This window comes from Aegilops tauschii, chromosome 3, assembly GCF_002575655.3.
Source record: "Aegilops tauschii subsp. strangulata cultivar AL8/78 chromosome 3, Aet v6.0, whole genome shotgun sequence".
In the NCBI taxonomy this organism is placed as follows: Eukaryota; Viridiplantae; Streptophyta; class Magnoliopsida; order Poales; family Poaceae; genus Aegilops; species Aegilops tauschii.
This window is the reverse complement of record NC_053037.3, coordinates 507998848-508012602: the sequence shown is the minus strand read 5'-3', so window position 1 is coordinate 508012602 and position 13755 is coordinate 507998848. Positions and strand designations below refer to the sequence as shown.

The following is a 13755-nucleotide window of genomic DNA, read 5'->3' as shown; positions in this document are numbered from 1 at the left end:
GAACCCAGAAGGCTTGCAGCAACCCCATGACAGAAATAAAAAGGTTTTCATGACCAAAAGGAAATTTATGATCAGATTCATCGGACATCATCGCAGATATGAGAAAATCAATGTCAGCAAAAGGATTTGGTATATGAGCAAAGACCCATCAAAATTTGGGAAAAGCCACCCCAGAGCAAGGTAAGTTGATCATCTGAAATTCTTGGGGGAACAATAAATAAAGGAAAAAGGATGCCCGAGTTGGAAACGGTATCGTCAAGCCATACTTGTTCCCAGAGCAACTAAATCTCGAGGACGAGATTTCTTTAAGGGGGTAAGAGTTGTAACAACCTGGATTTTGGCCCTTTTCTTTTTCTTTTTGATTTATTGGTTTTTGCTCTATTTTTCTTTTTGGAGTGGTTCTGTGGCCTTGTCACCTGGGAAATCATCCTCTTTTTTCCTTCCCAAGTGGCTCATCATTCTCAAAACCTTGCCAAGATCTTGTCACTTCACTGCTTGACCAAACCCTAAAATCTTTTTCTAGGAAATATTCCTTTTTCTATTAAAGGAATAACCCTGTCTGCCCTAGGTTGTGAAGCAACCTTTATTTCCATCACTCCTTAAATTCCCAAATAATTCTCATAAATTGTTTGGGTCATATATTTCTCAAATATGGCAAAATATTTCATTTGTCATGTTTATCATCTTGCTCAAATAATTCATTCCCTATTCTGCCCTAAATGGCACATTGCGAAGCAAGTGCTATTTTCCTTTTCCCAATTGACCTCAAACTCCTTGGACACCTTTTCCTGTCCATATCATTGCCACATGCCAAAACGCAACCTCATTTGTTTAGTAATTATTTAATTATGATTTTCCAAAGTTTCTATCCAGAAAAAAGCTTTGTGAAGGAGGTGCAAGCTAGGCATATCCAAATGAGTTTCCATTTTGCATGATCCCTCATATCATCAAATCATAGCCCTCCACCAAAGTAGAGCTCATGGCATGCCTCCATGAGAGCTCATCTTCAATTCTTTGATTCTGTCCAAAATTTTAGTTTGTGAAGCAAGTATATTTTATCTTACTCCATTATGGCTGCCAATTTTTCTAGGCCTTCTATTATCCATATAACCTACCTCCACCCATTTTGGGCATGGTTCGTCAAGCCATTATGCCTCTAGAATGTTTGCAAGTTTCTGGTCAGCAAGGATGTTTGTGAAGCAAGTACCATTTTGGTGAATCCAATTGGTATGAAACTTATACAGCATCTTTATATAATCAAATCATGAAACCTTGCCAAATTTGAGCTCAAGTGGCCACACCATTTGAGTGCATCATCCAAATCTCATTTCTGGACCAGATTTGGCAGTTGCAAAGCAACTATGATTTATCTTGATCCAATTCTTCTCCAAGTTACCAGGATGAAAGTTCTTCTTATCCTCAACCTCGCAGACAACTCCATTGGATCCGAAACCCTTCCTGTTGATCACTAGTGCTCACCCAAGTTTACTGCAGTAAACTTCAAAGGGTTCTTACCGTTTAACCAGATCACTTTTAACCAAACTACCACCGTAGATGAGACCTACCCTGGATGAACTTACCACTAGACATCATGTTCAAGCCTCTCTCCCCCGCTACATGCCAGTGCACGCGGTGACCGCGTTAATGGCATCACTGTGCACGCGCTCTGTGTGAAGTGGCCGCGCCCTGTGGCTGTTTGTACTTCGGCACCTCCTCCTCTCGTCGCCTTAGCGCGCGTGACCGTGTCCATTGTCTTCCTCTCATCGTCGCAGTTCCCCTGGGCCCCTCTCCCCCTCCGTCCGCTTCCTCACCGACGCTCACCGACGCTCGCCGCCGAACGCCCACGAGAGCACAGTGGCGGTTTGGCTCTGTTCGTCGCCGTCGTCATCCTCCCTGCGCCGCCTTGGCCTCCTCTGCCTCGTGAGAGCCTCCACTGCTCCTCCTCGTCGCCTAACTCCGAGCTCATGCGCGTGGGCACGCGTCCGCGGTGCCAGGCACGCGTCCGCGGCGGCGACAGCGCGGCACACCCCTTCCCCGCCTATATAAGGCCACCCCGACCCCGTCTTGCTTCACCACTGGCCTCCTGCACGTCCTCTAGCCTCCCCTGACCTCTTCCCCGAGCTCGAGCCGCCCTCCACGACCACCATTGCCGCCATGGCCGCCGGTAATGCTTAGCTAAATTCACTCAACGCCGTCCCCTCCTTGCCCTCCACCACCACCAGAGGTCTCCACCACCACCCTCGAGCCTCCCCAGCCCCTCCACACTTCGCCGGAGCACCCGTAGCCGCGAGCCCGTCGACGCCCGCAGCTCCCTTCCGCCACGGCCAATGCTCCATCGTTTCCCGAGCTCCCTGGAAGCTGCTATGCCTGGGGACGCATCCGTCTCGTCCCCCTGAATCCGTAGGTAGGCCGGGCATCGCCGGAGATGGCCAGTAGCACCGGCTATCGCCGTCGGGCGCCGGCTCTGCCGTGGCCAGGCGCGGGCGAGCGCGATGGGGACGAGGACCTGGGGCGAGCGAGGCGACCTGCAGGCGGGCCCCGCACGTCAGCCATTCCGCGTTGACCCAGCCGGGTGCTGACGTGGATAAGTGGAAGCGCCTTTTAGGTGAGTGCACTTTCAGTTCTTTGATATCGTATTTCGCTTAGTACGCTTTCATTTGCCCGAAAGCGTATTACCTTCTTCTGTTATCGGGAGTGCGTTTTCCTGTTCAGAAAGCGTATTTCTGATTTTGCGCCTCTCCCTTATCCACTCAGGGACCTGTTTGCTGAAGAAATATTCACAGATTGGTCCTTCTTCTTCCACACCTTATAACTCCGCAACCGTAACACCGAATGAGGTGATTCCAAAACCCACTTCTTCGTTTCGTCGAGCCCGTTCTGTTGGTAACATTTTCACCATGTTTTGACATTCTGAAAATGCCCATTTTGCCCTTGCCCTTAATCAGCCCCTTCCGAGAGAGATCTGTTTCCCGCGATTCGTTCCGCGAGCTTCTCGCACTTTCTTCCGGTGATTTCTTCCACCCCAGGAAAGCCACACCCTCCATTTGCATGATTGCAATGCAGTGACATGGTTTATTAATTTGAACTTGTTTAAAATATTGTGTTAGCTATGTATGATTTGTTCATGGCATTTCTCGGAGTATTGTTTGATCTTGATATTGCCATGATATTGCTTGGAGTTCTAGGATTAATATTTTGATGATTATGTGGATGACATGTGCCTTTGGATTCTTAGTGGCTATTATGTTTATTCCTCATGATGGTATCTGGTATTATTTTGGAGTATTACTTTGGATATCATGCTGCCTTTGGATTATTAGTGGTTAGTATGCTTATTTTCATGATGCTAGTTGATGTTCGGTTACTTGGAGTATTATTTTCTGAGATGATGTGTACATGTGGATCTTAGCCGAATAGCTTTATTCTTGTTATTGGAGTAGTACGACTATTGTTTTCCTATTCATCATGATAGTAGTGTTGTGCTACCCTTGGAGTATTTTGAGATGATGAGATTATGCTTGGATTATTTGTTGGATATTGCTATGACTTGGATTATAGGTTGATAGATGATATCGGAGTATCAGTCATTACTATTACATTTTGGGGTTAAATTCCGTCATTAAGTTGGTCAGGTGCCACCGAACCGGGCTTTTTCCAGTGCAACCACATTTGCCTTTTATGGGAAGGCCCTAATGCGGTCTATTGTCGTGCCTCTCGTCGGTGTCTCCAACTAGGGAAGGTTATGGGCATGCTTACCCTGGCCCGGTAAGCAGACATAACCTTGTTTGCCCGTTGTTATTGTTATGGATCCGGTCCCCATGAGGGACGTTTTGGCCACGACGGTGGTCGTTGTGTCTTTGGTAGACACGGGGCCACCCAGGACTAGCCCAGTTGGGAGCGGGTCGGAGTGGCCGGGAGAGTGTCATGGTAGTAGATCGGTTTTGTCGGAACGCCGTTGGTCCACCCGAATGGGAGTGCGAGGCCATGGGTTCCGTGGTGTGGGTAAAGTGCGCTACCTCTGCAGAGTGTGTGTGTTTAATCTATCGATAGCCGCGTCCTCGGTCATGGGCATGGGTTCGTACTAGGTCCCACCGTTCGATCAACACTCACATGACGTAATGACTTATAGGTGATTTATATGATGATATATTCTGAGCAGTAACAGTTTGGCAGGATGTTGATGATGATGTTGGAGACCAAGTGTTGGTCATGGTTGTGATCACCGGAAAGATCACAGTTTGAGACCAAGTGTTGGTCATGGTAGTGATCGCTGGAAAGATCACCGTGTGGTTTTGATCATGAGTTGATCGAGATGGTATATTGCTTGGCCGGTTAGCCGAGAGATATGGTTATGGAGATCTGAGATGGTGATTTATCAGCATTGTATTAGTTTCATCTCATGCTTAGTAGTTGTTTCATCATGGTAGTTGTTAATTAATTAACCTGTTAATGCTATGTTATTGTCTTGCCTTGATGTTTATGGTTGTTGTGAGCTTGCGAGTAAATTCAATGTACTGACCTGGCGTGTCATGCCAGATTGCAGGTGATGCCATGATTGCTTGATTGCTTGTCGAGGTTGCCGTGCGTGCGAGCTAGATCGTGTCCCAGCCAGAGTCCCTGCGGAGTGGAGTTCACCACCTTCGTCGTTGTTCCGCTGCTACGAGTTGTTCCGCTGCTAGCATAGAGCAAGTATAGTATCGCAGGCGTGGTGTCGCAGTGCTGATGTGCTTCTTTGTAACATCAGAGCCTTGTAATTATTATTCTTGTAATAAGAGCTGATTTGTTCTATGTCAAGCAGTGACGTATTCCAGAGACTTCTCCTCGATCTCTGGGCTGGAATACGGGGTGTTCCGGTTTCTCTCAGCCGGGGTGCCACACGAACGCACGACACCTCCGAGTTCTACACACGTTCAGCTCGATGACGTCCCGCGAACTCCGATCCAGCAGAGCTTCACGGGAGAGTTTCGTCAGCACGACGGCGTGATGATGGTGATGATGTTGCTACCAACGCAGGGCTTCGCCTAAGCACCGCTACGATATGACCGAGGTGGATTATGGTAGAGGGGGGCACCGCACACGGCTGGGAGAGTTCAACAGATCAACTTGTATGTCTATGGGGTGCCCCTGGCCACGTATATAAAGGAGTGGAGGAGGGGGAGAGGGCCAGCCCCTATGGCGCGCCCTGGAGGAGTCCTACTCCCACCGGGAGTAGGATTCCTCCCCTTCCAAGTAGTAGGAGTAGGAGACAAGGAAGGGGAAGAGGGAAGAGAAGGAAGGAGGGGGCGCCGCCCCTCCCCCTAGTCCAATTCGGACTAGTCGTTGGGGGGCGCGCGGCCTGCCTCTCTCTCTCTCTCCCCTAAAGCCCAATAAGGCCCATATACTTTTTCCCCCGTATTCCCGTAACTCCCCGGTACTCCGAAAAATACCCGAACCACTCGGAACCTTTCCGATGTCCGAATATAGTCGTCTATTATATCGATCTTTATGTCTCGACCATTTCGAGACTCCTCGTCATGTCCCCGATCTCATCTGGGACTCCGAACTACCTTCGGTTCATCAAATCACATAAACTCATAATACAAGTCGTCACCGAACTTTAAGCGTGCGGACCCTACGGGTTCGAGAACTATGTAGACATGACCGAACATGTCTCCGGTCAATAACCAATAGCGGAACCTGGATGCTCATATTGGCTCCTACATATTCTACGAAGATCTTTATCGGTCAAACCGCATAACAACATACGTTGTTCCCTTTGTCATCGGTATGTTACTTGCCCGAGATTCGATCGTCGGTATCTCAATACCTAGTTCAATCTCGTTACCGGCAAGTCTCTTTACTCGTTCCGTAAGGCATCATCCTGCAACTAACTCATTAGTTACAATGCTTGCAAGGCTTATAGTGATGTGCATTGCCGAGTGGGCCCAGAGATACCTCTCCGACAATAGGAGTGACAAATCCTAATCTCGAAATACGCCAAGCCAACAAGTACCTTCGGAGACACCTGTAGAGCACCTTTATAATCACCCAGTTACGTTGTGACGTTTGGTAGCACACAAAGTGTTCCTCCGGTAAACAGGAGTTGCATAATCTCATAGTCATAGGAACATGTATAAGTCATGAAGAAAGCAATAGCAACATACTTAAACGATCAAGTGCTAAGCTAACGGAATGGGTCAAGTCAATCACATCATTTTCCGAATGATGTGATCCCTTTTATCAAATGACAACCCATGTCTATGGTTAGGAAACTTAACCATGTTCGATCAACGAGCTAGTCCAGTAGAGGCATACTAGTGACACTCTGTTTGTCTATGTATTCACACATGTATTATGTTTCCGGTTAATACAATTCTAGCATGAATAATAAACATTTATCATGAAATAAGGAAATAAATAATAACTTTATTATTGCCTCTAGGGCATATTTCCTTCAAACCCATGGCCCTAAGGCCACCGGAGATGAGGTGGACCCGTGGCGGCAGCAGGGACGAGAGACAGATGAACCCTAAGCTTTGTTCGGAGAGAAGGTGGCCGCTGCGTGAGAAAAAATAAACGACAATCTCTATGCATTCCTTATCTCCACACCTCCCCACCGGTAGGTTGCCATCCTCCTCCTCCTCCTTTATTGACTCTGCCGGTGGGGGATTGTGGAGGTGGACCAGCGGTGCTGGCAGGAGGCAGAGGAACCCCAAGCTTTTCTGTGGAGAGAGGCGGCCGCTGCGTGAGGATAAAAAAACCCGACGATCTCTATGCATTCCTTGTATCCACCCCTCCTCCGCCGGTAGGTCGTCGCCCTCCTCCTCCTTCGTTGACTCTGCCGGTGAGGGATTGTGGGAGGATCCAGTCCATCGGTGCGAGCTGTAGCTAGCCCGGTTGGGTTTTAGCTAGGTCTCGAATTCTTCATTGACCATCGCTTCGGTCATTCTAACGATGGGTAAATAATGTTTCTTCCAGCTTCTTCTCTAAATCTGGAGTAATCTTTTTCATAAGTATTATAATTTCTTCATAGAACGTACCCTCCGAGTGGGATACATAATGCGTTACCACAACACCGCACGAACTATAGCAAAAGGAAGAAAATGCATGGACCAGGGCGATACATTGGATTTAATTAGTGTGAGGTCGAGTAGATAGGTAGGTCTTTGTTGTCCATCGCTCGACCCTTCTAGTTGTAGTGACGTCGATGCTCAATAATGTTCTCTCCAGTTTCTTCTCCTGCTCCGATGGCCCATCAGATTTAGGAACAAAATCGGTCAGACATGTTTATCTTCCCCTCTTTTTGTGGTGGTCGTGGTGGTGGTGGAAGGGGGAAGTTGGGGTGTGTCTTCACCCTGCTCGGCCTTTCATGGTAGCGACGCTCATTTAGCCAATCCGCCACTTAGGACGGTCGAGCCAACATTGTCTTCTTCTCCGGGCAGTGGATCCTTCAGAGCGCCAACATGCATGTGCAAATGGGGAAGATGGTGGATTCCCTTGTTTGTAATTTAAGTTTCGCTTAGGTATTTTCTTGTAATGTTGATATTTGATAAATGCATTAGCCTCTTTCGAAAAAGACAGATATAGATGAGAATACATTTTCCTCCAGAAAAGAGAAACCTGAAACTCATTTTAGTGCATAGACTTCAGTTTGAGGAAAAAGTTGTGGAGAATGTGGCAACTAATTCGGGAGGGAGGGAATAGTAAAAAATGATAACGAACGACAACAAAACAAACTAACCTGCAGCCGGTGAGGCGATTCCGTCGGTCCCGCCATTCATGCAGCTGCAGAGACCGCGTTGCCACCTCCCCATGTGCTGCCGATCCAGCCGTCTTAGCAAAGAGCAGACAGGTGTCCCCTCACCCGCGGCGACTCAGCGTATACAACACTTGTTTAACGCTAATCTATTTCTGCTATTCCTGCTAAGCTCCGCCTAGTCACCACCCATATCTTAATTCTCCCTTTTCGCGCCCGCGCCCTCGACCGCGCAGGCGCACGGCTCTCGTCTCTGTCGCCGCTGCCGACCTTGTCCTCATGCTCGGCACCTTCTCCCCCTTTAAAATCACAAGCATCCCTCCAACTCCATCAAGCCTCACGCAGCACAACACCCAGAGAGCAGCTAGCTATCCATCATCGACCATCCATCATCACGCACACTGCACACACACGAGGCAGGCAGAGAGAAGCAGAGAGAGCTAGGAGCAGAGATGGTGAAGATCCCGAGCCCGAGGAGGCTGTTCAGGAGCCGGTCCAAGAGCACGGCGGGCGGCATCGGCGGCGGGGTGGACATGTGCGCCATGGTGGCCGAGCACGAGAGGATCGAGTGGGAGGTGCGGCCGGGCGGGATGCTGGTGCAGAAGCGCCGGGGCCCGGACGACGATGCGGTGGTCGAGGCCATCCTGGTGAAGGTCTGCACCGCCGGCGGCGCGTGGCAGCACGACGTGTCCATCGACGCCACCGCCACCTTCGGCGACCTCAAGGTGCTGCTGTCGCTGGCCACCGGCCTGTGGCCCAGGGAGCAGCGGCTGCTGTACCGGGGCCGGGAGCGGGACGACGGCGACCACCTGCACATGGCCGGCGTCCAGGACAAGGACAAGGTGCTCCTCCTGGAAGACCCCGCCGTCACGGAGAGGAAGCTCCGGTCCACCAGCCTCGCGCAGCTCATGGGGGTACCCTGCCATTCCTTCATCCAAGTCTAGAAACCCACGCCCATCAGCTGTTCTCGCTGTTTATTTGGGCGAAAGATCGGTTTCAGGTGTGTTAATTAAGTCTTAACTGCGTTGCTTTCATTCTTCAGAGTCGTTTTAGGTTTTAACTCCGAGCCTGGATTCGGCCGGTTAAATCGAAACATGTGCATCGTTAGGACACACTTCCGTACAGTACAGTACATATTGTAAATTACTGTTGTAATTTGTATAAGGAGACAATGACAGTGACTGTGCTGTTTACAAATGTGCACGTGTGTGTCCATTCTTTGTCTCTTGCTCCTTGTACAGTCCTGATCGTGCATATACATTTATCAATGTATCCTTATGATGAAATTAGGGCCACCCCAACGCGGTGCATCTCTTGGGTTGGTCCCGGAAGACTTGGAAGGTAACGAGGACACCATTGCCGAGCTAGCCGAGATCTTCGACTCCCCTCTAAGGGAGCAGCAAGAGAGGGTGATTGCTGCGTTGTTTGGCAAGGAGGTGCCGCCGACCCCTGATGCGTGTTCTGGTGCTGTGGAGGTGTTGAGCGTAGCTTGATTGCGCTCGTTTTGGGTGGGTGTTCGGGTGTTTCCTCCTTTCTCATGGATTGGAATCCCCAAGTGTTGTGTTGGAATGTGAGGGGTCTCAATAACCCTGCCAAAAGGAACGCTGTCCGGGAGTTCGTTGTCGATGCTAAGGTTAATCTTGTATGTCTCCAAGAGACAAAAATAGATGTATTTGACCCGTATTTGGTTATGCAATGCATTGGACCATCGTTTGATGGGTTCGCCTACTTGCCGGCGTTGGACACTAGGGGTGGCATCCTCTTGGGGTGGAGCAGTGCGCATCTATCTATCAGTAATATCACTTTTGACACAAATTTCCTCTCTGGGTTGGTTCATAGCCAGGATGGCTCGGAGTGGTGGTTATCGGCGGTGTACGGCCCCCAAGGGGACGAGCTTAAGACTCAGTTTCTTGTTGAGCTACAACATAGGAGGGATGTGTCTCCGCGGCCGTGGATGGTGCTTGGCGACTTCAATATGATCATTCGCGCGAACGAGAAGAGCAATTCCAACCTTAACAGGGGCATGATGAGGAAGTTCAAGGCGTTTGTGGATAACAACGAGCTTAAGGAGTTATACATGCATGGTAGGCGTTTCACTTGGTCTAATGAAAGAGATCAGTTGGTGATGACTAAGATCGACCGGGTCCTGGTCTCGGTGGACTGGGAGCTCAACTTTCCGGATGTGCTGCTTCAAGCTCTCTCCTCCAATATCTCGGATCATGCGCCACTTCATTTGTCAACCTCTGCCCCATTCTGCCCAAAGCGTAGGTTTCGGTTTGAGACCTGCTGGACTCGTTTGGAGGGTTTTGAGCAAGCTGTGAAAGACGCGTGGGTGTGTGAGGATGACACTGTTGACCCTTTCAAGAGGCTCAATGCACTGCTTAGGAACACCGCCTCTGCCCTGCAAGCCTGGGGCCAGTGCAAGATTGGCAACATCAAAATCCAGATGGCGATCGCCAACTTTGTCATCCTCAGACTGGACCGAGCGATGGAGTCCCGTCAACTTGATTGCAGAGAGAGGTGGCTGAGAAGATCACTTAAGCACGCGCTTTTGGGTTTGGCCTCTCTCCAGCGAACCATTGAAAGACAGCGCTCTCGCTTGAGATGGATTCGTGAAGGGGATGCCAACACCAAACTTTTCCAAGCGGTGGCCAACGGAAGGAGAACCAAAAACTTCATCCCTCACATCAGGCACAATGGAGAGCTGGTCTCGCAGCAAGAGAGAAAGGAGGAGATCTTCTCGGATGCCTACAAACAGTTGTTGGGGCAGGCTTCAGCCCGCGACGTCAACGTCGATCTTGGTTTCTTGGATATGGCTCATCTTAACCTCTCGGAGTTGGACGATATATTCACAGAAGAGGAAGTTTGGAGCGCGATCAAAGAGATGCACCTGGAGCGGGCGCCAGGGCCGGATGGGTTTACCGCGGCCTTTTATCAGAAGGCGTGGCCCATCATCAAGCATGAGATCATGGCGGTGTTTCTTAAGCTCTATGTTGGAGATGGCCGTGGTTTTGGTAAGCTTAACCGAGCCCACATTGTCCTTATTCCGAAGAAGCCGACGTGGAGGAGGTTGGAGATTTTCGGCCAATTAGCCTCCCTCATAGTGTGGCTAAGATTTTCGCCAAGTTACTCGCGATGAGAGCGCGCAGAAGAATGAAAGAAATCATCACGGCCAACCAGTCAGCTTTCATTTGTGGGAGGCATCTGCACGACAATTTCCTTCTTGTCAGGCAAGTGGCCAGGAAGTTACACGCTCGCAAGGCGGACAGCGCTTTCTTGAAACTTGACATCTCTAGGGCTTTTGATTTGCTCAATTGGTCATTCCTGATGGATGTGATGAGGAGCAAAGGATTCTGCCAAAAGTGGTGCGGTTGGATCTCTATTCTCCTACGGACCGCCACCACCAAAGTGATTGTCAATGGAGTTCCCGGCAGAAGCTTCACTCATGTCAAGGGCCTCAGGCAGGGGGATCCTATCTCTCCCCTGCTATTCATCATCGCCATGGATGTGTTGTCACACATCATGATCAAGGCTGCCAATTTAGGTGTTATTGGAAATTTTCCGGGCATTGATGCTCATCAGTCGGTGTCGATCTACGCAGACGACGTGGTCTTATTTGTTAAGCCAAAGGAGCTGGACCTCACGTTTGTCAGATCGGTGTTACATGTGTTTGGGGAGGCTTCTGGGCTTAAAATCAACTATCATAAGTCGATGGCCATCTTGATCCATGGGGATACCAGCGACCGAGACCGGGTGCAGTCCATCTTGCATTGTCGTTTGGGCAACTTTCCGTGCAAATACCTTTGTCTCCAAGTTGCCATCCGACAGCTTTCGAGGGCCGAGTGGCAGCCCATGATCGACCAAGCCAAGAGCTTCGCCCCAGCCTGGCAAAGAGGGCTTATTCATCGCCCTGGACGTTTGGTGCTCGTTAAGTCGGTCATCGCGGCCAAACCCATACATCACTTCATGATCGCGGAGGCTCCAGCTTGGGTTTTTAAAGAGATCGACCAATGGATGCGCTCATTTTTCTGGGTTGGCAAGGAGAAAGTGAATGGCGGTCAATGCCTCGTGGCATGGAATTCGGTATGCAAACCAACCTGCCAAGGTGGTTTGGACGTTCTTAATATACAATTGCAAGGGTTGGCCTTGAGAGTTCGGTGGGAGTGGCTCAGAAGAACGGATCCTGACAGGCCTTGGCAAGGATTGCCCATGGCGGACGACAGAGAGGCTCGGGAGGTTTTTGACAGCATGGTGCACATCATTGTGGGGAAGGGCAGTAAGGTCTTGTTCTGGAGAGATCGATGGATCCATGGCTTTGTGGTCAAGGACATCGCACCGCTCATCCACGCTCTTGTGGACACGCGTACGATCAATCGCCGCACGGTCGAGGATGGGCTCTTGGAGGGGCGATGGCTGCATGACATCAGTGGAGAAGTTAACTTTGTTGGCCACATGCAGCTTTTACATCTCAATCTCGCGATCAGTACGATCAATCGCGACCCCACTAGGGACGATTCCTTCTCGTGGCCAGCTGACCCGTTCGGATCCTATACTGCAAAGTCCACCTACAATCGTCTTTGCTAAGGCGCTGAAAGAGCCCCCTTTGCCACTTGCATTTGGAGAAGCTGGGCTCTCCTGAAGTGCAAACTCTTCGTTTGGTTGGCAGTTCAGCACCGGATTTGGACTTCTGACAGGAGATTCATACATGGACTCCAGGATGCTCCGTCCGCCTGCTTCACGTGTCTCCAAGATGAGGACAATGTGGAGTACATCCTCACTCAACACGTTTACGCGAGGGAAGTGTGGCACTACATTTTTGAGACTTTGAGCTTCAGCGGTAGCGTCCCCAGACCGAAGGATACTCTTCTTGACTGGTGGCTGGCCACGAGGACTAACTTCAGAAAAGCATTCAAGTGCGGCTTTGACACAGTCATCATCGCGACCACATGGGCTCTTTGGAAGCAACGCAATGCTAGAGTTTTTTACCGGATCAACCAGCAGAAGACCGCATCCGAGCTGGCCCTTGCCATCATCGCAGAGCTTAAAGAATGGAGACTGGCGGGCTTGGGTGGAGGAGGTTATGGCTCGTTTTGTGAGAGTGTTGGCATAGGCTAGCTAGTTGGGTGCCCTAGGGTGTGCGCTTCGCTTAGGAAGATCTTTTCTTTCTTGTAACCCTTGTAAATAATGCTTGCTCTCTTCTTCTATAAAGGTATGGTACGCCTTTGGCGTACTCTAAAAAAACGCGGTGCATCAAAATGCCCCTAAAAATAATAACACCATAGTCTTAACACTCTTTGCTATCTAGAGCCATGCATTAAATGCCCGCGCATTAGTTCGGATGTCTGAATTCCCGCAAACCAAAATCTTGTGAGAGGTTTGGGGGAGTCAGGACACCCGCCACGTTGGACTCTGACACACCCGGCACACCCGAAGCCTCCATTCGGGAGTCATTCATGATACGTTGTGAAGCTAGAATGTCGTAGTGCATGGGGGCGTGGCTCGTGAAGCCAGAGCAGAAACAACAGACTCTACGTCGATAACTACCATCCTAAAATTTGTCCAATAAATTCGTATCGGGCAAAGACGAAGGACGATGACGACGCAGAGCAAGGACGAAGGACGACAACGACACAGATGTGGCAAATGGAGGACTTGCACGGAGGAGATGGCGGTCGTTTGACAACTTGAAGGGATTCTGTATGAATCTGACATGGCGGACGTGGATTGAGTTTGATGAATGTTGGACCGTCCAAATGTATGGACTAGGTTTGGGGGTCCGATTGGGTGACATTTTTCTGTCTAATTTGTTCGGGCCATCTATCCGCACAAATGAGGTGGTGGAGAGTCGAAGATGGGAGTAGGGGTTACGATTGGTGATGCTTTTATTTTTCAAGACCTCATGCAAAGACACCAATAGTAGCGAAATCTCTCTGGGATGAGGATTTTTGGCTCTAGTGCGCTACACGCCCCTATATAAATATAGTGTTAAAAGAATACCAGAAATTTTCACAAAAAACTAG

At 49.7% G+C, this 13755-nt stretch overlaps 2 protein-coding genes across 2 annotated transcripts; both read left to right on the top strand.

Annotated features, from left to right (window-relative positions):
* The first annotated feature begins 7978 nt into the window (after positions 1–7978).
* On the top strand, positions 7979–8932 carry LOC109769630 (BAG family molecular chaperone regulator 4-like). Its single transcript, XM_020328364.3, has one exon. It carries the CDS (start codon positions 8188–8190, stop codon positions 8677–8679), a length of 492 nt encoding a protein of 163 aa, XP_020183953.1. The 5' UTR covers positions 7979–8187; the 3' UTR covers positions 8680–8932.
* A 493-nt stretch (positions 8933–9425) lies between these two features.
* Positions 9426–10874, top strand: LOC141043058 (uncharacterized). Its single transcript, XM_073511975.1, has one exon. It carries the CDS (start codon positions 9426–9428, stop codon positions 10872–10874), a length of 1449 nt encoding a protein of 482 aa, XP_073368076.1.
* Positions 10875–13755: the final 2881 nt, after the last annotated feature.